The sequence below is a fragment of the Ptychodera flava genome, chromosome 22 (genome assembly GCF_041260155.1).
Source record: "Ptychodera flava strain L36383 chromosome 22, AS_Pfla_20210202, whole genome shotgun sequence".
NCBI lineage: Eukaryota > Metazoa > Hemichordata > Enteropneusta > Ptychoderidae > Ptychodera > Ptychodera flava.
Genome location: NC_091949.1, coordinates 11806904 through 11833903, shown reverse-complemented (window position 1 = coordinate 11833903; position 27000 = coordinate 11806904). Strand labels below are relative to the sequence as shown.

General features: G+C 35.3%; 1 protein-coding gene across 1 annotated transcript in view; it reads right to left on the bottom strand.

Annotated features, from left to right (window-relative positions):
* LOC139122688 (protein bicaudal C homolog 1-like) overlaps positions 1-27000 on the bottom strand; it is a 112624-nt gene that overhangs the window by 38279 nt on the left and 47345 nt on the right. Inside the window, exons 2-3 of the mRNA XM_070688303.1 lie at positions 17123-17169; positions 10439-10508 (exon numbers count right to left, since the gene is read on the bottom strand). Of these exons, the coding sequence (XP_070544404.1) occupies positions 10439-10508; positions 17123-17169 (117 nt within the window). The remainder of the gene's footprint in view (positions 1-10438; positions 10509-17122; positions 17170-27000) is intronic.

Below are 27000 nucleotides of genomic sequence, written 5' to 3'. Positions count from 1 at the left end.
CACGCATGCCGATAAATTAAGAAATCCTTCAACTTTCTCACACAAATGGAGACCTGATGAAGCTTAGGAAAGGAAGAAAGTTGACCACAAGCATGCCACTCCCTTTTTTAAAACCTTAATACCCCTTTTTAACCCAATATTGGCATTACCCTACTTTTTTCCTGTGGCGTTGTTTGAACCTATAAACAATAACATCAAAACATGAGTGGTAGATTAAGAATCGTTGATCCACATATATACTCAAAACCCAGGTGAGATTTTGCAATAATATGCAAATAGAAACTGAGTAACAGAGATTGGCTGATTGCTACTCTCCTTACACTCTGGATGGGCCAATCAGAATTATGGTCCATATCATATGTCACTGTGCATTAGTGAGACATCCATCAGCAAGTTTTCTCAAATCTATTTTCTTACCATAATTTTGGCTTTTCATCAAATATTCAACACTGGCTTTCAAAGAAAAAATATGAGGCTTTCTCATCCTTGTCATCACTGTGGTTATTGATGACTTTTTAGACAAAAAGCTATGACGACAGTGCAGACAAAGCTTACCCTGGGAAAAGTACGCCCGGTAACTCTCAGTAGTAACTGAATAATTTTACTGCTGTACACAGACAAAATCTACACATGGTTCGGTGCATTTTCCCTGCATTTAATAATAAATAACACTTGGAGTGACAATAATGTACTGGATCTGTGAAAAGGAAATTCACATTATGACATCACGAGTTACCTTCGCTATATTGACTGCAGGATGTTGTTAGTACGCCCTCCTGACCTCCTAATCTACCATACATCAAACGGGGACAAGCTTCGGCCACTTTCTTCAGTTGTGCGTTTGGGGACCAACGCCCTGCCGTTTGTCACGGGAACAATCCCTGTATTGTGTCCACTCACCACAATGCGGACAGGAGAACTTATAAGCAATCTTCTGCTTTATTTATCTTTTTTTTCCCACTGGACAATGCTCCCTTTTCCAAAGATGCAATCGGTGTGAGTGACCGAGCACATTGTACATTGCATGCACTGTGTCAGCGTGTGCGTACACCAAATTGTGTTGACTAGCCATGAAACCAGTTCTCTTGAACGTGTAATTCTAATGTGACACTTCATTACACAATGCGTATTGTATTGCAAGTCTACTGGGATACTGGCATATGTAATGGCAATGTAGAACTCAACAGGAAGTTTCCGATTAGAGACCCAGCTGTTGTAACTCTTGATTTTTTTCACTATATTTTTTTCTGCCAGTATGTCAATTGAAAGTTCTTTTTCTGCTCCTCACAGCATCTTGAAATACCTTTACAGTTCATCAACATGGCGTCTATGCATGTAAAATGTACTGTTATTGTTTACATTTGAGTTCTAGACCAGACCAGAATTCACTTGTCAACAATAACAATGCAGTCTGTACATGTACAGGCTGAGTGGACGAGCTGAATACTGTGTGTCTCAATATGCTGTGGGGAGTACAACAACAAACTATCATTGATATTAAAAAACAAAAATAGTAACATAAATCATCAAATGTTACAGCTACTGGCTCTTAAAAAACTCTCTGAAAACTATTTACTGCTCGACATTAAATGATATGACTGTGTGTGCGTGTGATGTGTAAACAGCGAAATTAGACTATAAACCAAAGAAGATTCCCAGATCAAAGGATGGAATGAAACTACAGGTATGTAACATCAGAAAAAAAGTCAATAATGCCGTCCATTAAACTGTTTGATTTACTTATTGATAACCTGTATGTGTACATGTAAATTATTTTACATTGAAAATGCATTTTTTTCCAGAAAGGAAGACTGCATTAAAATTGATCTTTCAATGAGGTTTCCATCGTCAGCTATACGGTACACTAAGAAAATACATGAAAATGTAATAATTTGAATGAGCGTCTGAACAATGCACTTCGAGTGAAAGTAATTTTCCAAAAGACGATAAACAATATGCAGCTCTGATACAAAATGTATCTAAAGGAGAAAATTTGTGATGAAAAAAATGCCCGAGTTTTAAAACGTTTGGGTTACAATATGAGTTGGCCTGATTTCATCACCATGTAACAATATGAGTTTGCCTGATTTTTATTGCCTACAACTAACTTTGCAATGACTATAGATGGAAAAGTACTCTGAACTCATACAGACAAATCCAGTCCAATTCAAACCAATCTGATATGTGTATACCACAGCACTACAGCATTAAAACAACCAATATTCTTTTTAAAGTACAAGTGGGTTAAGACCTGTGTAAAAGTGAAAACCTATGTAATTGATTTGTGCTTTTCAACCTTTCAACATCTTTGTCATTTTGCTATCACCACGGCGACTAAGCATTAATTCTCAAAGAGTGTCACAGAGACATCACAGAGGTCGCCCCGATAACACTGTCTCTGAACTACATCCCTGGTGACCTGCTATGGGTTAGGAAACTAACATGGCTTGAATAACCTAGAATTCAATATCTGGGATGATGAAACATCTCTCCTTGTCTAAGTCTCTGAGCATCTTTTCTACTCGTCTGAGGTATCTCAAATCAATGACGGAGGGTATTAAAAAGTAGCAAATGTTTCTGAAGGATGAACCTTTGTAATCGCAAAAATAATTTTGGTAATGGTCGTTGAAAATGCATGAAAACTAAAATCCTTGTTGCTGCATGGATGCAAGCCTGAGTGACATAACAATACAATGTAATGACAAATTTAGAACAACATGCACAGATCAGAAGTATACGTTTCTTGGTCACTTGTATTTTCCTATCTTCTCAAAAACTCAAAGCATTGCAAATGAATCCAGTTATACCAGGATACACTTTCCTCTTTCTGCTCATAATTTTTTTTCAGATCATTTTCTTGTTAAGAAAATACAATTTGAAAGAATACAATCTTTCACACATGTCAATCAGATGTGACATTTGACTGTGACACAAATTTTGACCTTATGTCAACTGTACAGTAACACAATCAGTACATGCTTGACTGAAAAAAGTTTACTTACTGGTAAAAGTAGTTTTTATCCACTATTAATGCCTGAAATAAAGTACAAGTTCCAGTTTTTGATGAAGTCAGCGCAGAAAGTTTAAATACATTAACACCATAATGCACAGAAATGGTGTTCTGAAGTATATGTAATACGACCTTGTGATACACTGCGACCTATTTATTTGTATGCTATATAACTTCGAGGTAAAAACTTTTTTTTAAATTTATGTGCTGACTAATGCACTAAGATAATTAGATTAGCATAGGAAGATCAATATACACATACTTGAACAAAGGTTTTCCATGTAATTTACAACTTGCATTAATAGTTTGCGTAATGAATTTACACACGACATTGATCGATTGCACACAAAAGTCTCTAAAGCTAATCTTTTCATTACTTTGTTCAAATATGGATTCAGCATGCTATTACATCAGTAGATTTATCAAAGACTAACCTACGAGCAACACCACTGCAATATTTTCAAGGACGATATTTCAGATTAGTGTGCGTAATTTCAAACTCTGATGATGAAAAATCAACAAATAAATTTTCCAAACTGCTCAGTTCTTTAAAAGTGGAAGTTATTTCACGGTGAGGTGCTTCAGGAGATTCTATTATTCATAAATTCATATGCAAATGAATTACCTCATCTGATTTACTCTATCAAACACCAGCCTCTCTGTGAGTTCAGTAGCGGTGACACAGATTTTACACAAAAGCTTGGCGTCTTTCCATTCTCAGAGACAAAATATTCAGTGGGCACAGTTCCACGGACACTGAAAAGTGTCCCTTGTTGACAAGCGGTCAAAGAGACAAAGCAATTGTTGGCCTGTGTAAACAGGATGCAACAATACACAGTGAACGGGTAGCGGACTTTTTCATAGACCTTTTCAAAAACTTCACTGAATGACAACATCCAATCTTTTACAAATTTGATTAATCTCTCTGATATTAGAAAGAAATCATTGTAAATGAATTAAAATACTACCGGTGATAAATGATGATTGAGAACTGTACTGTTACACCTTTCTGACAAGTAATGTAACTACTCTTCTTTACTGTTACAAAAAGAAAAACGTTTTCTAATACAAAAAAAAGTAAAGAAATACCCGTTCTTCAGCTTCTATTGGAAGACTGATGACCGGCGCAAATGACCTATAAAAACTCGTTTCTTCTTGATTTCTTTCGGTACACTTCTTGTTAAAGTTTTGTTCTGTACATATACCCAAGAAGTGGGGGTCTTGGATAATCGTGAATATGTCTTGAAAGCTATGTGAAGTAAACTTTGAAAATGGGTCGACAACAAAACGGCAGAGGTAAATAGGAGGTAATAGGTCATGACCCACAAAGTACATGCACATCATCTCAAGGCTAATCTAAATATCACTATTTATGAAAATAAACCAATCACAATATGAAAACTAAAGCTGTAATAAATTGACATGCAAATACTATAAACAAGTCAGACAAGGCTTATGGTGAATTTAGTTACAAAAACCACTAAAATCATATTTTTTTCACATCTGTGTTTTGTGGTATCAAGAATAGCAACAAATACCATGGAACTGATGCCAAAGGTGATGTTAGACATACTACAGGCACGACACAAAATGCTCAAATAGTGCCCTACAAACTAATTTAATTAGAGTTTCACATGGAAAATGCTATTTGACATTAAGATCTCAGCTTTCATGTGTTTTTTCACTCCATGATATTGCAATAAATTCATGACACGCTTTACAGTGACTTGATACTGGCTCAGTAAACAGATAAGGATCGTGATCACAAAGTACACTTGTTTCCATAGTTACAATGTACTGCTCACAGAAAATGGCAATTCAAAGTAGCAGTGCACTATGGGTAATTGGCAAGGCACTATGGGTAACATATACTTATATTTCATGTTTATGTAAGAAAGATGGTAAACATTGAATGATTATTTGTAAATAATCCAAGAGAATTTAAAGATACCTTTCTCTTCAAAATAGCATACCAGTTAAGAGAAATTCACTAAGCAGGGACATCCATGTTAGTTTTGACATTCAGGAGACTATATACGGTTAGACACACTTTTTATGGATTTCAGGATTTTTCCAAATTTCAAGACCTTTGCAGTTTGGGCTCTCACATGCCCCCTCCTGCCCCAAACCAAGCATGCATCCAGTGTGTATGCTTACATCTTAAGCCATTCAAGAAATTAGCTGAATATGCCAAATGTAAATTTTGTTATACCCCCGGTAGATGTTACACATCCTCGTTGACTGTAAATTTATGTTCTTGATCAGTCAGTACAGCCAGGTTAGAAACACACACACACTTGTTTACACATTAGCACCGGTACATACAAAGTGTACACACACTGTACATGTTTGCATATATACACACATCCATTAATATTTTCAGGCGTACTACAATACTTTTACCCTATACTCTAGTGAAATCTGTGCAGCTATGAGATCTGCTGCAAAGCATTACGGCTACCACTCATTTCTGAGTGAGTGTTTGCTGAGGGAATTGAAACAGGTATAGAGTATCCAGCGTCTGCATTGAACTTTTTGGACAGCTGTGTCCATATAAACAGAAACCTAATGTACTTTCATGTGCAAGCAATCAAAAGAAACAACTGCAAAAGACTCTCTATTAATTGAAATACAAAACATATGACACCTTCGACAGACGCTGAAGATTTATCCAAACAGTGCCTCATTATAAATTAAACATATAAAATCAGGATGTAGCTGGGCTAATCTGTTATCGATTACTGCTTCATGAATGAGCAACAGACGAACAAACTTAACTCCTGACAATTTGGACCAAATTTACTGACAACATCCATTGTAAATGTATATTTTCTATCAACATACCAACTTTGTGAAAGAACTTCAACATCTTTGACCAAAAACTAATACATGTAACTTTACAAACAGAATGAGAGATGATCATTGAAAAAATATTGAACAAAATTTAAAAATATTGAACAAAATTTAAAAATATTGAACAAAATCTGTCATTAATTATAAACGTGTACAGCTTGTTTCCCTAATCCTGTCTCCAATAACAGATGTGCTATCAACAGACAGATGTGATTGGAGAGGTACCGGGGTGGATGGAGGTGGGGGAGGGGGAAGGAAGGGTTGGATGGGATATGGTGGGGTTGAGCTTACATCTGTCAACGCCGCTGATTCTTTGATATGGAACTACCCTGTGTACAACTAACAAATTTCATAACAGAACTTAAGTTTCAAGAAAAAAATGGTATACAAAGTGCACGGATCTGCTGCCAATCTAGTATGTAGCCAGGGTGTGTTGGCATCACCATCACACAACCTCACAAACCTATTATTCATGTCTTTTAATGGAGACATCCAGACGCTTATTAACTTTCCCAGGTGTGTGTTGACATAAGGCAGTTAATTTGGAGACTATGGGGACAGGAAATAGATACAATATATCAGGTCCCATGGATCGTAGTGTTCCGATAATGCACTTGTCACGCTTAGTGGAATAGCTGGTTTGCTCAGTGATGCCAGAGTGGGGTTGCCATTAGTAACAAGAGCTGATGAAGTGATATGGTATGAAATTTATTTGGATATCAAAATGTACAGGTTGTCAGTGACCCACTTAAAAGATGGACACAAACACAAACAAAAAACAAAACCAAATGTTTACCTAATGATAATGTTGATTAAAACTATCATCAATTTTTCATGCAAATGTAGAAATTTGCAAGCTGGTCAAAACAGAACACGATGATTGAGCACAGGCTTTTCTCATTGGTGCTACAGTGACCTATGCCCTTCAATGACATCCCATAATATGGTCCTCTTTAACAATGATGAAATTAATCTGAGTCGCTTAGGGTGGAATGGTGTTTTTCTTCAGAATGACTGATTGTAATATTGTAAAGTGACAAATAGTTTGCTCGAAAAATGTTTTTTTTTAATGGAACTCTGCAAAATGTCACAGACTTTGTTATACCAGTACAATATTGGATACTTGAAATTTGTGATATGCGAGTTTCTGTTTTTAGCATCAACACTGCTTAAGTCCTGAGATTTATTTCATTTTTTCTATTTGAACATTTGTTTAGGAGTGGAAAAGCTGACAGCATAGAAATGCTGCGTGGTTTGATAAATGGTTTGGCTAGGGGCAACACTTTACACATTGACTATGTTGACTTCTTGCATTAACATATATAGGTAGTTTAATTGCTAAATTGCACGTCTTCGAAAAAACATCACATGAACATCTTGCCATATATATATAAAATTGGCCTTCATACACAAATTTTTCCACGGGGCAAGGTCACATAATTAATTTGATTCTTGACTTTCACATTAATTCTAAGCCTTTGGAGAAGTTAATTCAACCGCTGTGATGAGATATTTGCATATAGAAAGATATCCATCCATTTGTCAGTGCAATAAGAAAAGAGATGATCTTGAATTGTTTGGCACAGAAGATTTTTTAAAGACATTTTTTCTAAATAGTACTTTAATATTAATGTACAGTAAAGATACTTGTGATAACAAATCATTTATTTTTTATTTGTTAGGTAGAATGCACCTCTATAACTGCCATTCAAACTCTCCAAGTTTTCAATACCACTAGGTCTTATTATCTGCTACTTGTTTGGGACTCACTTTGTGGACTGAATCAAAGCAAACTTGTCACGATCTTGGTTTATCTTTTATGTGAAAATTGACAAATTAAATGTAACTTTCCCTACATACAGTTAACACTGGGTGCAGAAGCCATTTTGAAGTTCAAATATCAGTAAATGTTGAGCAATTTTTTCTCTCTGATCCAAACTTTTGCATTGTGTTTATTTTCATTCTTGATTATGAAAATGTGTGGTTTAATGCTTCCTTGAGGAAAGTTTAGAACTTTCTATTTCGAGGCATAAATGCTAAAACATGAGAATAAAACGCTGATTTAGGGTTTACAGGTTTGAATCATAAGTTGTCTGGACTTTGAAGGAAAACACTAACGAAAGTGTCAATGCTTTAAACAGATGTTACCATCAAATGAAAATATTTCAACCTGACAAGACTCAGCCCAGCCTGGAACTGTTGGTAATGTGAGTAATAGGTGAGTACAGTACCCTGAACTTTGCATTTTCAATCCAAAACAGTAATAATACTGAGTTCTGGCACGGAAATAGGTTTTTAATCAGTTTATAACCAGCCCTCCCTGCATTAATCACCATGACATTCCGAGTCGGGTCTGAAAAGGTGCCATTCTTTACGGCAGTATTTCATATTTGACGAATCATAACGTCTAATTTGAAAATATAAACCAACAACGCAATATGGCCGACACGGGCTCACGCTGTAACTTATACTCTTTAGTGTTCTGAGAGAAATTTATGAAAGCTATACAGACAATGACATATTGCATTCTGTTGCTGCTTCGCATTTTTTACCTTGCTTAAATCACTGCAAAACTTCACCGTGGAACGACACTCATATGGTTGAACAGATTAAATATAAACTGAAGCGTTGTTTTCGATGGGCCGTAGAGTGAAAGTTTCATGATCGCGTTCACGTGTCAAACAGGAAAGTATGAAATTACAGTCATTTCAATAGTTGATTCGTTTCACCCCTATCAACATCAAACTTTGGTTTGAGCCAATCGTTGTTGATGTTGTTTTCTGTGGATACACAGGACAGCAGAACTGTTTTTTTCAATCAAAGAATCTGACGAAAAGTTAAAATGGTGGCTCTCTTACTGAACACACCTATTAACAGAAACATTGGCATGAGTCAGGTTGTGGAAACCGAGAGATGTTCAAAGGCTATGCACATGTCGATACAAAAGACAAGAAGTCGTCTCTGCATGAATTTTTAAGCTTTTCTTTATAAACCTTTTCATACCATAAGTTTAATATAGCTGGTATAGATACATTTCATGTTGCTACCGTTTAAAAAGAACTGAGAGGCCGTTACAGATGTTGATATTTGGCAACAGAGGTCACCATGGTAACCCTAAACTTTCTCGGAAACTTTCATTTTCTGGCAACATTTAAACATCAATAATTTTTTTACAGATGAAAATGCTAGTCATATCATGATTACTGCCCTCTATACATACAGTATGATACAAACAAACATCGGCTATAAATGATAAATAGGTATATTTGACCCGACTGAAATGTTTTTTAAAGATGTATTCATTTAGTACGCATCTGTTCATATTATTCCATTTCATTAAACCTATCAATGCATAAATATAAAGACAATCAAACATCTTTTGGATTTAATAAAATAGTCAACCATTGGGAGACTCAACATTTTTAAACCCAGTGTTAATGCCATTATTACAATATGACATGTGGAACTAGGGAAAGTACTCTGTTAACCTACCATTAATGTTTTTACTGATAATTTATCAAATCCATTTTCTCTTTGGTATAAACAAATTTCTCAAACCTTCATACCTACATTTCAATTTATTGTACTGCATAGCATAGCTAGTCGCATTAAAATGATATGGATGTGTTACAGTAAAACTTAGCATCTGCAGAAATGTTTCTGTTATAGAATAAAGTTATGTTGCCCTGCAAACTCAACAGAAGATATGATGAGTTGCTTATTAGGTTTACACACCTGTTGTACAAATTCAGAGATTGGTCGAATGACAGGAATATAGAGATATGGACAAATTACACACAACTTGATTTGATGTAACAAGGACTGGGAAGTTTAACACACACATGCTATTATTGTATCTGATACACCATATCACCAGAGGTTGGTCAAAAATTGAGAGATGAACTGTACATGGGTATGATCTTAGAAATATAGTATTTTTACATTTTTCATAGACATCTACAACAGTTACTTTCAAATGGGAAAAATCTAGACACATAACACTTTGAAAATAATAGAAACACAGCGGTATACTCAGATTACAGTACTGAGATTCAGAGAGCTGTGTTCTGAATAGCAGGAGTTAGTTACCGTAATCAGCAAAATCTATTTTAACTTCAATCGGAATCGGACACTGTCTAATTTACTGAAACCAGGAATCATTGAAAGAGACACTGTCTGTGTGGCTGACGACCACAGCGGTGATAATGTTCAGAGCTATAGGGTGTTAATTTGTTGCAGGGACAGATTCTTGCAGGCAGTTGACGCATGTGGCTTCCAACGTGTTTTGCGGTTTGGCCAGCAGACGCACATAAGATGAGCAAAGTTTATACTCTACTGCTAGTTTAAAATTTGCGGTATTTCCATGGAATTTTACTTTGCCTTCTCTGCTTTCCCAAACCAAAACCACAACAGCAAGAGCTTTGTATCTAGAATTCCGTCAAAGAGAATGACAGACTTTCTCTGGAAATAATGTTTACTGTCACACTGTTTATCAAACAATAATGAGTGAACGATATAAGTTCTAAGTTTTTTGCAGAATTTAACATACATGTAAAATGAGAAAATGAGGCTTACCTTTCTTGGACTTGGCTCCTATTTTCAGCTTAGAAGGCCATGTGATATGTGTCTCAGTCTCTTCCATTATCTGTGTGCGGATACCATGGCAACAGATGCACATACAGTTTCCATGGTGACAAACACAGCACATAATAAATGAAGCCGTTGCAAACAGCCATAAGGTTCCAATTTGCCAGAGTAAAAAACAGCAAGGACATTGAAAAGAATACAAAAAGAAAAAAAGTAAAGTTAGAAAATATTACTTTCAATGGTACGGTAATATTTCTATGAAGTGAGCCACAGAAAAATTTATAAAATGCCAGCATATGCTACCTGTATATTAAACAACACAGTAAATTTCACTCTGTTTCAAAAGGCTTGGTTGCTCTACTTTCTGAAATTCACGCTGTTTTTTCAAGCTTCTGAAACTACTGTAGTTATTAGTATCATATATTTCCATTCTTTTCAGCATCTTCGTTTGTGTTGTATTTGTCTATATCATACAGGTTAATATTTTCATTCCATATTCCTTTTCATTCTTTTAGATATATTTCCAAGAGTAACTTGTATGTATAGCCATCACATGCAGCATTTGCTTATTAAAAACAGTTTTACTTTTTGAAAAAAACAGACTTTCAAATTACTTTTACTTTTGGTGACCTTTAATCGATAGATGGGCCACACACCTATGTACTGCAAAAAGTTCCAACCCTGCGAAATGCTGACCATACAGATAAAATTGTAAAATGCAAATTTAAAGAATCTCTAGCATTTGGTCCATTAAGTTGCATCTTGTGTCTTTTTTACACTGAATCCAGTGAGCCTCTGCTCACGGTCATTTGTCAAGTTGACGGGAAAATCAGACAGGTACACGGATCGACCATGAAGCAGAAAGAGAAACTCATCTGTATGCAAATTTATTCATAAAAGTACAACATTTGCTTCAGGCAATAAAACACCTCAAATTCAAAATTCGCTTCTTAATTCCCTTCTATAATTATCAAGAACTCAGTCGAAAATTTCAAATTGTCCCACAATTAATGACAAAATTACTTTTCTTTTTTTATTCCAGCAAACAAAATTAATTTTTGAAGAAAAGTTGTATGAAGGAATAAATTCTAATCAACAAAGTCTTCCATTAATGATACTATTATCTGCAGGGAAAATATTGACCAGGATCATGTCCAATTTTTAAAGAAATTTCTCACAGACTTCACACCTTGAATGATAGCCGGCAGGAAGGTAAAAACCCATAAGCACTGCGTGCTCCTTGAGCATTTTCCTTTAGTAAAATGAATGTTTAATAGTGTTGTTTTTCTCCTAACTCTCGTAATCCCAAAAATGCGACAATTCCACCTGAGGGAGACACAAAACTGATGACTTTGGTCGGTAGATTTGATCATCTGTGTTCTAAATTGGATTTTTGAATTGTCCTTACATTATTTTCAAGTTCTGTTCCGCTCGTTATACTCAAAACTGCCTGCAGAAAGTAAGGTATCATTCTCCATTTTTATCCAGAACGGTTTATTCTGTTTTTGAAATCATCAAAATGAGAGTGTGTTGCAACATTGCTATGTTGGATGACTTTAGTGTGGAGAGAAAATGCAAGTCTTACACCCTAGGCTATCTGTGTGAAAATTAATACACAAAATTCAAGCCTAACACCTTGGAGAATTTATTTACCAGTTGTACCAAGTTCTTCAAATAAAAGTGAAGCAACATGAAACATAGTTTACATAATTCAGTTTTGAGTTTTACCTTCGATGAGCAAGACCTACCTTTGAAATCTAGCACAAGTCCATTAACTATATTTGCGAAATGAAAAAATTTCAGTATACTGGTATGACATGCAAAAAAGTAAGGACAAAAAGTTTAACATTAAATTGTCAAACACGATAAATACTTGTATTATATTTATAGTAATTCATAAAGACCAAATTTTCACCTGTATTTCAATGTTATGTATGGTGATCCCTGACATCAAAAGCTACAATTATTGATCAGAGACCTCACCCACATCCAACATTCAATCCTTCATAGTTTGATTTTGGTATTTCTTCTGAGTAATGAGGAAGCAGCATTTTCAAAGTTCACTCAAAGTTGACAGATGCCAGATTAGGATTCACATTTGAGACTCAACCCTTTCACCACAATGGTTTGGCCCAAATCAATTGTTGTCAATGTTGATTGTGGATCTGTTTACAGGGCACTGGGGGGTGAACAGGTTAAATGTGCACTGTGAATATTGTATTCAAATGGCAAGAAATGTTGTGAGCAGTAACTATTACACAAGACAGCCAACAACCGCCTTGAAGCGTCATTTTCAGAATAACTTTATATGGTACCGTACAAAGCGGATGACAAACAAACGATAACCAAAATTGGGCATCAAAGACTTTAATTATGCAGAGAATGGCAGTGATAGGAAAATGGTAACCGAGCAACTGGAGTCAAATGCTACTTTTATGACCATGCAAAGAATACACTCTCACGAACCCTGGATAGCATATGGAATAGAAATACGGATAAGTTGCATCACCGCGTCACCTGAAATTGCGACGGCGATTCTTTTATTTTGATAATGGACACACAGCCCCAGGCAGAATGCTCATAGGATCATCAATCATAGGGAGCCACCGCTGTGTGTTTTAACACGAAAAATGCCGTTTCCAGTTCCCCCGGGGATAATACACTTCCACAGTGCTTTTATCACTTCTACCGCTTGGATCAACAAGTCTCCAAAAAAATCCATGAATGCTTCAATCACCATTGGCGGCAGACTGCTGAAATTTGATGTATCTGCCACTTTGGAAAAAATAATCGCTAAATCTGACGACTACAATAATCCAAGCCTTCCTGGTGCCTCTTTTGTTAAGATCCGCGCTCATCTGATTTCTTCAGAAACTACTGAAAAGTTTACCTGCTGATGTAGACAACTCATAAATGCCCTGAACAACTTGATCAATCATTGCATTAATTGAAATCCTTGCATTTTAGCGTGTGCATGGTTATTGAGCGATAACAGCGGTCTACATAAATAATATAAATGAAAATAAAATATATGATATTATAATTTCAAGAGTGCATGTACAACAGTAACAAAATCTGCAAGTGTCTGGAAATCCATAAAACATCTTTGTATCTTGAATAATATTAGAAAGATAATGTGGATTGAAGCAATCGGGTATATCAATTAAAGGGACATAAGCGTAACTTGTGGCAAGTTTTTCAGTATTCTGCTTCTGTATATCAACTACCGTGTCTGACCCTAATCCATTTGTCATGCTGAAATTTCGAGGTTTTTTTTGTCAACACAGCTTGTATGTGTGTAGTGATCATTGTTTATTGTTTACAAATGAATTCTAGTCCGGACTTGAAAACAATTTTCAACAATAATAATGTAGACTATACTCATATAGGTTGTGTTGATATGCTAAATACTTGGCATTAAATTACAGTTTTGGGATTCAATGCAGAAAGTGTAGGGAAACCACAAAACAAAACTTCTGAAAAAAATAGCCAAAAGACACAGCTTATGGAATTCTAAGACAATAAATCTGGACTTGAACGTGGGTGGAAAGCTTCGGTGAAGGATGCAAATGGTCAGTTTTTTCAATTTCTGGCAAAATCCGACAATGTTTATAGTCACAAACAGCAAACTATATTCAACATCATTCTTATTGAACAATAGAGTAGATTTCTGTCACACAATTGGTACAGTTTATACATTTCTCTTTCTGGTTTACATTACATGTAATGCAGCTAAAAGAGATCACACTTCATTGAAGACAGTATACACAAACATATCACATTTGAAACCTTAGAGGAAAGTAATGCACAATTCTGACTTCATTTTGACAATGGAACTTCAATCAGTGAATATGAAGTCAAATAAATTGTATGCTGACAGACGTAGATCACAACGACAGAATGAGAAATGTCACTGTTATAATACCAAGCTGTCACTAAATCAAAAGTTTAGAAAGCTGTTGACAGTAAAGGTGGAGGAATTTTATCGCTTTAGCAGGGAGTACAAAGCTGTTTGAAACATACGATCTTTATCTGGTTGCCTGGCTACATTCAAACACCGTAAAGGTCCGTTAAGTTCTTGAAAAGAGTTCATTTGTCAACAGAAAAACTCAAGGTCTATGCAAGCAGGATACTGACGGCATCATGAAATGTTAACTGAAGGTGAAGGTCAATAGTTCTACCTTTACTGTCATAAACTTTCTAGATTGGTGTTGACAGAGATCAAAGACTTAAAAATGTTTTTAAAATATCATGTCTGTATGAAAACAGTATATGGCTCTTTCAAAACTATCACCAATGATACCTATGTAAAACTCACATTTTCCTGTTCGTTAACACTTTTATAACCCACTTTACATTAAATTTTGTAGGACACTGCATGTAATTCTTAACTTCATGAATTTCCTTTGTTAAAACTTCTCTTTCTTTATTCTCTTTTCAGACAGTTTTTGTATTTTTTTCTCGCTCGACAATGATATCAACATTGAACAGACCTGACTTTGACAAGTATGATAAGATTTATTGGCAAAGCACTGTTCCTTACTTTAAAAAGATGTTGGATGTTTTATTGTGCAGTGTACCGGTAGACATCATTGCAGTCCAAGGGGAAATCGGAACAATGTGGAGCATATTCCTAACCAGTAGTATGCAATAGCTCTGTGTTTGTGAGAGAAATTACAATTCAACAGAATTTTTCTGAACCAAGTCACTAGGTGAAGTTGCAGGATCAATAGTTGATAAATAGAAATTGTTTTAGCACAAAATTTAAACAAAAAAAATATTAAACAAATCGGTTGCCATGCCAGAACCGGGACTTGGTAATGATCAAAATCAACAACAACGAAATAACATACAAAAATCAAATTGCACATTTTCTTCAAAGTGTGATGAAGAATATCAAATAAGCTTTAAAAATCCTACAGGACTTTAACATCTATATTGCCAAAAAAAAAAACCCCAAGAAAGACTTTAAAATTTCCAATAGTTTTGTCTTTGTCAAAGCAATGGCACATTCTATTTGTTCCAACTTCCACAAATTTCACAAATTTTAACAAATAAATTATATTTATCCTCATCAAAACAAGATTTACATACCACAACATAAGTCATTTGACCCACCAAGTCTCCTCTTTGTCACAAGCATTTAATTTCCTCAACAGAGCAAAATGGATGGTAACCTGCCATAATATCAACAAACCAGCCTTTAAGCCTTGTCCTCGGCTATCAAAAAATCAAAACCCTAAATCTTCCAGCCATTCAGAAATTGTTGAGGGAGTCTGTCCTTGTAAGCTCATTTCACTTTAATGACATCATAAAAGAAGGACCTCATCATTAGATTAATAAGGTTAATATCTGGGTCAGCTGTATGCTTTCATCTACTGACTGTTAGTGTTTAATGGACTTGCAAACATCAAACAGGGGTTATTGCTATAAAAACACTCACTTTATAGACCTGAAAAACTTGCAAGGCACAAAATGTTGATCACAGAAAGAAAGGCTATCTTCTACATAGAATCATGACTCTTGAAGCCTCAGTAACTGCGAGTCTGCTTTCACTTTGTATGTCCATTCTCTGGATTCAAATTTACGGCATTTTCTCTCCTCCTCCATGCAACATGAGGAAATACACAGTATTCCAGTTTGTTACAGAGCCTGCATATCAATTAGCTGAACTGATTGTCAATGGTTACAGAGCCTGCATATCAATTAGCTGAACTGATTGTCAATGGTGACAATTAAAAGTTGTCTAGATTGCATTCAATTGTTGACAATAACAATGCATCTCACCTATACAGCATGTTGGCATATAGAAACAGTATGGCAATCCAAATAACCAGACTATTCAGTGTTTCAACGATTTTAAGAAAGACAACAAGAAAGTGTGGATAATACAAAGAATAAAGTACTGAAAAAAATTGTCAAATACAGTTACTGGGCTCTGAAACAGACTTGAAGCACATATATTTCAAAGTCGTGTTATTTGAATTCCGAGAAGTATGTGTAGCTTGTTTTAATACACAAGACTATTCCATTATCATCAAGGGGAGTCATTGTTACTTATGGTACTTCCAGTATGTCTCAAGCTGATGTGTGGAGATACAATATCAATTATATTACTGTTCTTTTAAAAACGGCATGCTGACACACAGTGTATTTGTAGAGTGCAATTTTAGACTCTGCTAGCATATCAGCAATGTAACACATTTTGGGAGACAAAAAGTCCAAATGGAGGGATGCAATGACAAATGGAACTGCTGGATTGAAGATGGTTGAGGTCCCCTTGAGAAGCCTCTACAAAACCATGTACAAGTGCAGATACCAAACGCAATCAAGTATTGTGATTAGCTGCGGTGTACAGTATGTTTTTCAAAATGGTTTCTCTGACCAGATGTTTGTACAAGTTTCAAAAAGCTACTGGAATTAATGCCACAACATGTTCTTGCATTCTAAATCCAGTTAAACAATTGCCCTTCAATTTCCCAGGAGTCACTCTACCAGTGTCAATTCCCGAGGAATGCAAACACATTTCAATGGTTGGTGTGGATCAAAATAATTTGTGGTGATAAACGTTAAACTTTTAAACATCTATAAATCATTGTCTGAATCTAATCCTGATCCTGACCTCAGATTTGGATATTTTGATCATGTGACATGATGCAAATATAATCTGACCTTTTGAAAGAATTCTTCGCCTGTTTCACCTTTGCCTTCAGCTGCAGCTGTTGAGAAAGAGAAGAAAAAGAAAAGAAAATTAATACATTTGTCTTTCCTTTCCTTTGTTTGTTCATTTAGAGGCAGAAGGAGAGGTTGCTGTTTATCAAAGAATGGTTATTACCAGTATATATGGCATTGGTACACTCTGTGCTGTCACCATAGCAACCAGCACTGAGCTTTCACAGGTGTTTGTATTATCTACTTGCCCAAGACCTGAAGTGCTCTTGTCCGGGTTTTAAGGGGCCTTCACAAAAGTTGACAACAAAATAAAAATTCTGAATCACCAGCTATAAGACCACTTCACTGTAATAAACCCATCCATCTGAAGATAACTGTCCTGAGGTGAAATACCTATAATGTCGATATCATTTTCATAAAGTCATACACAGTGGTATGTGACTTGAATAAGGACAGAGTTGATCAGCAGCCAGATTCTGAAAAGCTTGTTTTTGATTGGCTGACTGACTAAACAGTTTTGAAACTGGCATCAACCTAACCAATTAAATCAAGCCTTATTTGAAGCCTCAATGAGCAAAATTAATCAGATACCATGAAGTATTTGTGTAACTGTAGTACAGTATTAAAGGATTGAGGTGCTTGTGTTGGGGGAGGGGGGGTTTGAGAGAGAGAATGCAAATTTTTATGGTTAATGATAAATTTGCACGTCCAGCAATTTCTGCTAAGTTCATATCATTTTCGGTTTTGAAAAATTAAAACATTCTTTCTATTCAATCAACAGGACTGGTACTAGTAAAACTCAAGTTGTTTAATCCATCACACTCACACACCCATTGCTCACATCATATTTCCTTTGCAGTGTAAGGAAACTAAACGCTTTCATTATCTGTTCTACTCCAGAGCAGTAGGAATTCACAGATTGAATTATTTGACTATTCTTTCTAACAAAGCCAGCTTTTCAAAAGCATACAGAATTCTGAAAAGCAAACACTCAATAGTGAAGTTTTCTCTTTGAAACCTGCATTGCACAGTAAGACAGATTCTCTTTCAAGCATTCTCTTTATAAATGAAGCTTTTACTTTAATTTTTTTGATGAAATAACACGATAAGGATAGCAGCTTGAAAGATTCTTGGAAAACTTGTTTGGAAAGAAGTAGGCAAGACTTTTTATAATTAAAGTCTGTAGGAGTTTGGGGTAACTATCAAAATATTTGCATTTTTTGATGTGTTAAGCTTTGACTTTACAATTTGTACACTATTTCAGATATTATATATTGATCTTTTTTTCCACATCAGCATTAAAATTGCAAATTCAGCGGATTTATGCAAAACTACTGAGCAAATCCTTCAACGACCCTCTTCTGTGAGGATAACAAATGCTCGCTGCGATCACTTAGGACACCACTTATTTCAGAATGCAAGCGTTTGACGACATCGTATCCTGGATTACACGCAGCTATTTCACAGTCTTTCTATTAAGTCACTCAAACCATTCTAGGTAATTTTCTCTGTATCAGATGTCAGTTTTGATTTATCCAATACGCTCTGCTCATTTCTGCTGTGCTTATCACAAATAGGTGGGGATTTAAACTTCCACTTCTGGCCAATTTCTAAAATCCATGAGGACACTTTGTGTTGAGAAGTTGAAGGAAAAATATTGGTGGCAAAGATTCAATAAACATATCAAGTTTAAATAATTTTAAAAAGACTCAAAATGCGCAGTTGGTTTGAGATTTTGACTACTGTGTTTCACTACATAGGAATCGTGTTTACAATACATGTTGTGAACATCATAAATTTTTACGAGAAATATCAAATTGTGCCGGTTTTACGGATGGTCAAGAGGAAACTACAGGAAAGACTTTTGCCAATAATGTCACCAGCTTCTTGTTCTTTCTAATGTCTCATCATTCTAAAATTGAATGCACAGGCTTCAAGTTACCCAATTTGTTTGGTGTTTTCTTTCAAAACAAAGAGACCTTTCAGCAAAATTATAACAATCCATCAGAGCATAAATACCGGTATTGCCCAAGATTTAAATCACAAATTGCAAGAACTTGAGCACAAAATACAGCTTCTGTATATTGTTATGGTATACCCATACCTCAAACTGTCCAGATTTAAGGAATTTGATGAAGTCGTCAAGGTGCTGTGCGATTGTATTGACATGCGGGCACATTGAACAAAAAGAAAGAAATTTAAAAATAATAAGAGAAAAGCAAATGTTGATGAATGACTGTTTATTTTAATCTATTTGTCATGAAAATGCATACAGTGACCATACATGCGTCACACTATGACAGGATTATTCATGTTGTTTGAGAAAAATTATCCAATAGGCAAAATTGATTTCGTGTTAAATTTTCTGTGTATGTTTTTTAACCACTTATTCGCATACCTTTAAGGATTTTGAGAGGATGCAAAACAAAGAATTTACTTACTTTGGCCTAACTGATGGACAACACACTTTTTTAACAAATATTAAAATGTTACAACGAAAAAATGACACCAAAATCTCTCTCCATATTGAAATATTTGAAACTAAACAAGCCAGACAAACTTATTCATAAATGTAAATTTATTTTTCTTTTGAGTTGAATTCCAATCTGGATATGTTTTTGCAAAAAATGGAAATTTCAGCGATCCAAATAGATGGCCATTGCGTGTCATTGCACATACACTCTTAGACTATTGTTTGTAAAGGATAATAAATGTCTACGCATTTCCTACACGGTACTACAAAACACTGAGACATCATACAACTGAGAAAAAATTACCAAGTAGCTGGAACAGCTTATTTTATGTATGAAAGAAATTTCACCATTTATATCGCCTAGGGTTTATGAAGTTACATTTTTCAATGCCTGATGTTAATTAGTTTGTGCTTTGTATGCTGCTGATGTAATATACTGAAATTATTGAGCAAAATGTGATGAAAGTTCTGAAATTTGCATTTTAATGAAATTCCAGCATGTCTATCAACACGTAAGTGCTGAAGCAGATTGGCTACGACACATCCGACACATCCGGAACATGTGACTTAACAACAGTGTGCGAAGTTTTTTTCATGAAAGCAGCCTTTTTAGTTCCTTTGGCAGAGCTTTTTGAGGAAGAATATAAAATATTTTTGCAAGTCTCTGTGATATATAGCTGAACTGTAAGCCTTTCTCTAAAACATTCATACAAGAAAAATTGCGCAAATGAAAGAAGGTATTCTTAAATGCAATAGATTCAGGCTGCGGTCATTTCAAACAAATGATCATATTAGTCAAATCACAAGAAACGTTATCAAAAGGCAGACTTGTTCATGCATGATTTTATTTCTTCACTGAAAGATGTATACATGAGCTTGACGTGGCAACTCTCCTTGTAATTTGTCAACTTTGATATTGATACTTTGACATGTAAAGCCAGTCAGACATGTTCATAAATGCTCATCTTGAAAACCAGTTTGAAATCTATAAGCATAATGCAGAGTGCGAAGTTCATAGGGTGTTACACAGGATGGCTCTCTTCACAGCCACGTCATAGCTATGACTCCGTCAATGAGAACTGAATCGGAAATTGATTCTTGGCGCATGTTATGATTTTTCTTGTCTGAGAGCGACTCAAGGCACTGATGGTGATGGACACTGAACATTCATTGAGAAACCCTGCACTGTTTGTTTGCAATTCAACAAATACATAACACAGAACCTGTCTCTCCTCAAAAAGGGATTTCCCTAGTTGCCACTACATACATGTACTATAATCTCAAATGCTGCAACTTTTAACAGAGTTATTTTGTTCATTAAAACAAAAATCCAAGTAACTCTCTCAACAAGAATATATACAACCTGTCATATGCATGCCACCCCTCCCGTCAAAATGGTACAGATTCATATTGTCATGACAACCACGATCAACAATGCTAGAGTGCGTACCTGAATGAGGGCATTGCCATGGTAACAACTCAGCTGTTGTAATATCCTCTTATACCCATGACAACAGTGGCTGTATCAGTAATGTCAATATTCACAATTTTGAAAGAAAGAATGTTGAATTTTGATTCGCTATGCTTTTTCGAGAGAGAAATTGATTTTCCCCGAGAACATTTAAAACAATCATTCTGTTCCACCTGCCATAGTTTTGACGTGATTGGAATGATACAGTTTTATCGTCAGCCTTGTGTGATCTCATTAGATTAATGCTGTAACACAGGGGCCCCCATTTGTTTTGATGGATGGCCATACGGATTATGCTCCAGAATGTTCACATCCACCGTTTTCATGTCACTCCTCATGAACTAATGAGACTTCAGGAAACACACGCCACTTAAAACTTCAATGTTCTTTCCACTTTATTACCGCAATAAAGGCGCGAAGTCAAGGTCGGTCGTGCCAGTCAACAGGTACACACCTATCCTATCAGGAACAAAACCACATTTACGAATGTCATATGCTGAACAGTTTTGACATGAGTGCAGATTAGTGGATAGAGTGCAGTTTGCTTTAATCACTTATAACTAGGGAGTCATTAGGGTTAGGGTTAAGGATGCAGTATATAGCTAGAGGCCCCCCAGAAAAACTGTTTAATTCACATTCAAAGGTTTGCATTCACCAATCTTAATTTATACCGCAGGTTTTACAATCATCATGGTCTAGCTTCTGGATGATAAATATCATTAAGTACTGGTATAGCTCTCAGCCTGTCTGGTTATTGGTGATTTCTTAGTCCGGTGATTGTACATTTTATCTCAAAGGCAATCAAAATGGAAAAACCTTTTCCTTATGAAGTACATTTAATATTCTATGAGTTTGTAGTGTTTTCTTCTGAAGTAATTTATAAAATGGGCTAGTATTTGTGAGTTCTTAAACAAGAAACATTCGTTGAAAAGTGCAATGGCTCGGTGCAAAATTCATATGGATGGTAAATACCTTTTCGAATATTAACAAAATCAATATCACTGGCCATTGAAGTCAAACAAACTACAATTTTTCCACATTTCTTGTGCAGGAAATTCACACCTAAATTGAAGCCTTCGAGTCGTGCCTATCGATTTCCGTAAAAAAAATCAATACATAAGGAATACACACAAATTCTACATCTCAGTAAGTTTTATTTCAAATTGCCAACAAAGGTTTCGAGACACTCTCTCGATAAAAAGGAAAAGAAATACTTCAATTCTTTAGTCTTATTTTCTTTGCGTCAATAATATCAAAACAGAATTAGGTGGACATTCTATTGAATCTTGCCAACATTTGAAAGCTTTGCTATCGAACTAGCCTGGATAAACGATTCTTCAAAATTTTTTTCATTAATAATTATTTATTTTCGTTTTACATGTGGTGATTTTTTTTCATGTTGTATCATAACCGAAATAAATACTTTGACCTACTTTGAACCATGACACAAGAATCCCGAAGAGACTATATGTGTCTCTTGAATTGAGTGGGAAAAAATTTGGCCATGGAACAGTACACACACTGTATAGCTACGTTGACTCGCCAATAGATCTCTGGCTTTCATTCGAATTATGTATAATTTACAGCAGCATAAATTTGCAGCCTTGTGTGCAGTTGTAATGGGAAATTTATGAAATCCAAAAAACGAAAATAGGTCAACAAATCGGCAGTGATTGTAAATCTTAGCTTGATACATGATAAATATTCTTGCCTTGTTAGTCCTTTCTTTGGAGGGTCAGAAAAATCATGTACATGTAGTATGTATAGAATTTGAAACTACAGCCGTAAAAGATGATGTTGATGTATTTGGATAAATTTTAGTACTTTCTTTGCCATCATACATGTATGTTGACTTGCCATCTGTTTAGGCCAAAGAGAACAGTTCAACATTGTCCATGAACGTGGAAAATATTCCATAATGCCCCACACTTGGAAGTAGCGTCATGGCAACACACAAACTATATGCTTGATAGGCCATCACTCTAATGGTGGAAATTGCATCACCAATATGGTGCAGTGAGAAAAATGAGCAAAACTGGAGAGAGAGTAAAATATATGCACAGAATAAAAAGTGCTTTTTCATGATTTAAATCCTAGTATTTTATGTGATAATATACAGAGAACCATATTCTCCCAAACAAAATACAAACTCTGTACAGCATATAATTTTTAATAATATTTTTAATGCTTTCATCTATTTCAAATTTGATATTAAAATATTCCTTTCAAATGCTGTTTGTATTGTTTTATTGTCTGGACTTGAACTACAATTTTCATTAAAATGTTGTACAGCAATGGCAACAGTCTCTTTGCATGACTTATACCAAACATTAAGTGTAAACAAAGACTGCGCTTTTTATGACTTGTTTTTAATATCACTGGCTGTGACGCAATAAAAATGAGAATATCTGTTTGCCTACTTTTGTTGGAAAGCAATCAAAGAGAATAAAAGCTGCAAAGCTGGTCCTGCATTTTTCTCAAGGTATCTTGAATCTGAAATTACTCATATAATATTGGTGTGTTGAAGAAAATTTTTGCAATTTTTTGTAAATTAATGCCAAAATTTGACAAATTTGATGTGTTTTTTTCAGAACACCGCTCTCTGTTGGAATCAATCATTATTAACTTCACCAAGTAAATACTTTTTAAACGTGCCGTAAATCCTCATCTTGGAAACGTGCTGCCGAGACACACAAACAATCCGACGGGGAAATGGCCTGAACTCAATAAAATGATCAAGGTTACTTCATTCAAGTGTAAATCTGTAAAGGTTTTAAAAACCCTTTTCAATCAAATGTAAAATGCAACATTAACTTTCTAAAGGTGCGTTCTGACTGCTTGCCGCGCGGATATCCTTCCAAGCTACACACACATCCTTAAAATTCTTTGTTTTGGAAATAATGCACCATTTTGGGAGTGACTGCTGAGAGAATAGTTGCAATTTTTTCCCTCAAATCTAGAAGACACAAGCAAGGAGTGAGCCACCATCATTCTATAGAAAGGAACTGCTACGTTCATTGCTCGGTATGACTCAACACGGAGGTCACCGAGCAAGTTGAGAATGACCTCAGATGAACCCCCCTGAGTGGCCTTGCGCCATGGGGATAATTCAACACTTAACAAGCATGAAATGATTAATGATCCAACAGAAGCCGGTGGAAATATTATCCAGCCACTGACCTGTCCCTGGAGGTAGCACCAGAGATCGCCGAATCCGATTGAGGAAATCAGATACCGCCGCCAGGACATATCCAATGAAACTCAATAGTTTTCTATCTGTGTCATAACAGCCCAAAACATCTGTAGAACAACAAGCCTTCACCAGACAAGACATGTAAAAGCCGTTATCAGCAATCTCTCATTGCCAGCGTATTGCTTTTACATGTAATATTGTTTCTCTAGCAGACCGTTAATTAAATCAATTATATCCACTTCTTTGACTTTATGACACTTGGCCTCCACAGAGAGTCGTTCAGTGCACAGATCTCTTTATAGTCAATCACCTTAAACTGTAAATGTCAATGAAGTGAACTTGACAATTTGGGTATTCATTCTCTTTATCCTGATATGTTAGAGTTCATAACTGAACACCAGACTGGATTCAGTTATGCATCAGCCCAATTATCGCTACACTTGTACTTGAAACCCTCCTCCAAGTTCAATTTGATTAATAGATAAGCTATGTGTTCCCTGCCAATCAATGGTCTGACATTGGGCTTTCATTTCTGAAATATCAAAATAACACTGGAAAAGTTATGTTTTCCCATGCCTTTCCATCAACACTATAATCATATCAACCCTTTCTGTATATGAACAAAGGAGAGTTAGACTTTACATTGAGGAGTTTACAAGTATGATTTAGTTGCTTATTCATTTGTGAAGGAAGGTACTAGACACCAAATTTCTTGTTTTTATATCTATACCGGCACACACTTAGTCTTTAGAACAGCCTCCAAAGTTATAAACTGCATCAAACTCATCAACATATCATCACAAAGTCACCATTTTTCATTCATTATTCATCAAAATGGTATGCGACTGTTTGCCAGGATGCCTGATATCATGTTATTTTTAATTAGTTCGATGAAAATTGTTTGCCGCCACTATTCAAATATATACTTTGTGTCACCTTATCAGAAATGTGTCATCGCTGACCATGATGTGATATAGCTTGATTGAGAGAATCAAAAATGAAAAATGACCAAAATACCCAAAATAAATGTGAGCAATAGAAAAACCCACGTACTCCGCACTATGCTTGCTGGTAGCAAGAGAACGTATTGTGGTCCAGATTTCCTGTTCAACCCTACAAAATATATTAAATATTCTGCTTTGCCTGGTTACAGACAAATGTACCGGTTGTGGAGGTGGGCTTGTGTTTTCACTGCCTGACATGATATATATTTTTTGCCACAAGTAATAATCATTTGTAAAGGTCAATCAAATTAAGATCTCCCACCTGGAGAAAATATGATATTTTTTCAGACTGTCTGCTGATGCACTTTGATGCTGGAAATAAACTTTACATAGTTCATGCTTGCGGCTTTTTTGTCTGGTACCTGGCCTGTGCAAGATTCATTTGATCTCAGAATAATCTAAATGCAATCTACTCTCTTCATTGTCTTTTCCCCTTTGATTTACAGCAAGTCTATAAATCAACTCAAGAAATAGAATATGGAAATATCTGACTCTACTGAATTTGATCACAAATTTAATTAACCCTTTGAGTGCAAAAGTCAATTTTTGTCATCTCTATAAAATATGACACAGACAATTTTTAGGTCCAAACATTTTTCTCAGATTTTCCCCAAAATTTTGGTTAAAAACTGTAGCGTTTGAAAATTGCCATCCATTTGGTCCAAAAGTATCAAAAGAATTACAGAAAAATTTATAAAAAATGCTTAAATATTGCACTAAAATTTTGCCGGGAAAAATTACAGCACTCAAACAGATGTATCATGCTTGAATATTACAAATGCAGAAGTCTTAGATATAGCAAACAAGCGACCTAGCGGCCGATATAGCTCCGCTGTGTTTATGTACAGAATAACTATTTTTGACACATGTTGATGAAGAAGGTGGAAATCTTTGATAACTCAATGCAGTGGCCAGAAAAAAGTGGCTAAAATAAGCTGCAAAATACAAAATTGAAGATTTCATCATACTTTGAATATATCACATCCGATCATCCCTAAGAACATGTCGACCAAAGCTATCTGATGAGTAGTTTTTTGAGAATAAAATATTCTGACCAAAATGGCAACAATTGCCCCCAAAAATAAAAATTGCAGATTTCATCATAATTTCAAAATATCACACTTAGTTCATATATAGAAACCTGTATACCAAATTTCAAAGCTGTTAGACCAGTACTTTTTGAGAAACGCATTTTTTGACCAAAAATGGGAAAAATTGCCCCCAAAATTCAAAATTGCAGATGTCATCATTATTTCAATAAATCTCATTTAGTTCATCTATGGAAACCTGTATACCAAATTTCAAAGCTATCAGATAAGTAGTTTTGGAAATACACATTTTTTGACCAAAAATGGCAAAAATTGCCCAAAAAATACAAAATTACAGATTTCATCAGAAATTCAATATATATTACTAAGCTTATCTGTAGAAACCTGTTGTCCAAATTTCAAAGCTATCAGACCAGTACTTTATGAGAAAGACATTTTTTGACCAAAAATGGCAAAAATTGCCCCAAAATTACAAAATTGCAGATTTCATCATTATTTCCACAATATCATTTAGTTCATCTGTAGAAACTTCTATACCAAATTTCAAAGCTATCAGATGAGTACTTTTGGAAATACACATTTTTTGACCAAAAATGGCAAAAAATGCCCCCAAAATACAAATTATAGATTTCATCAGAAATTCAATATATATTACTTAGTTCATCTATAGAACCTGTATACCAAATTT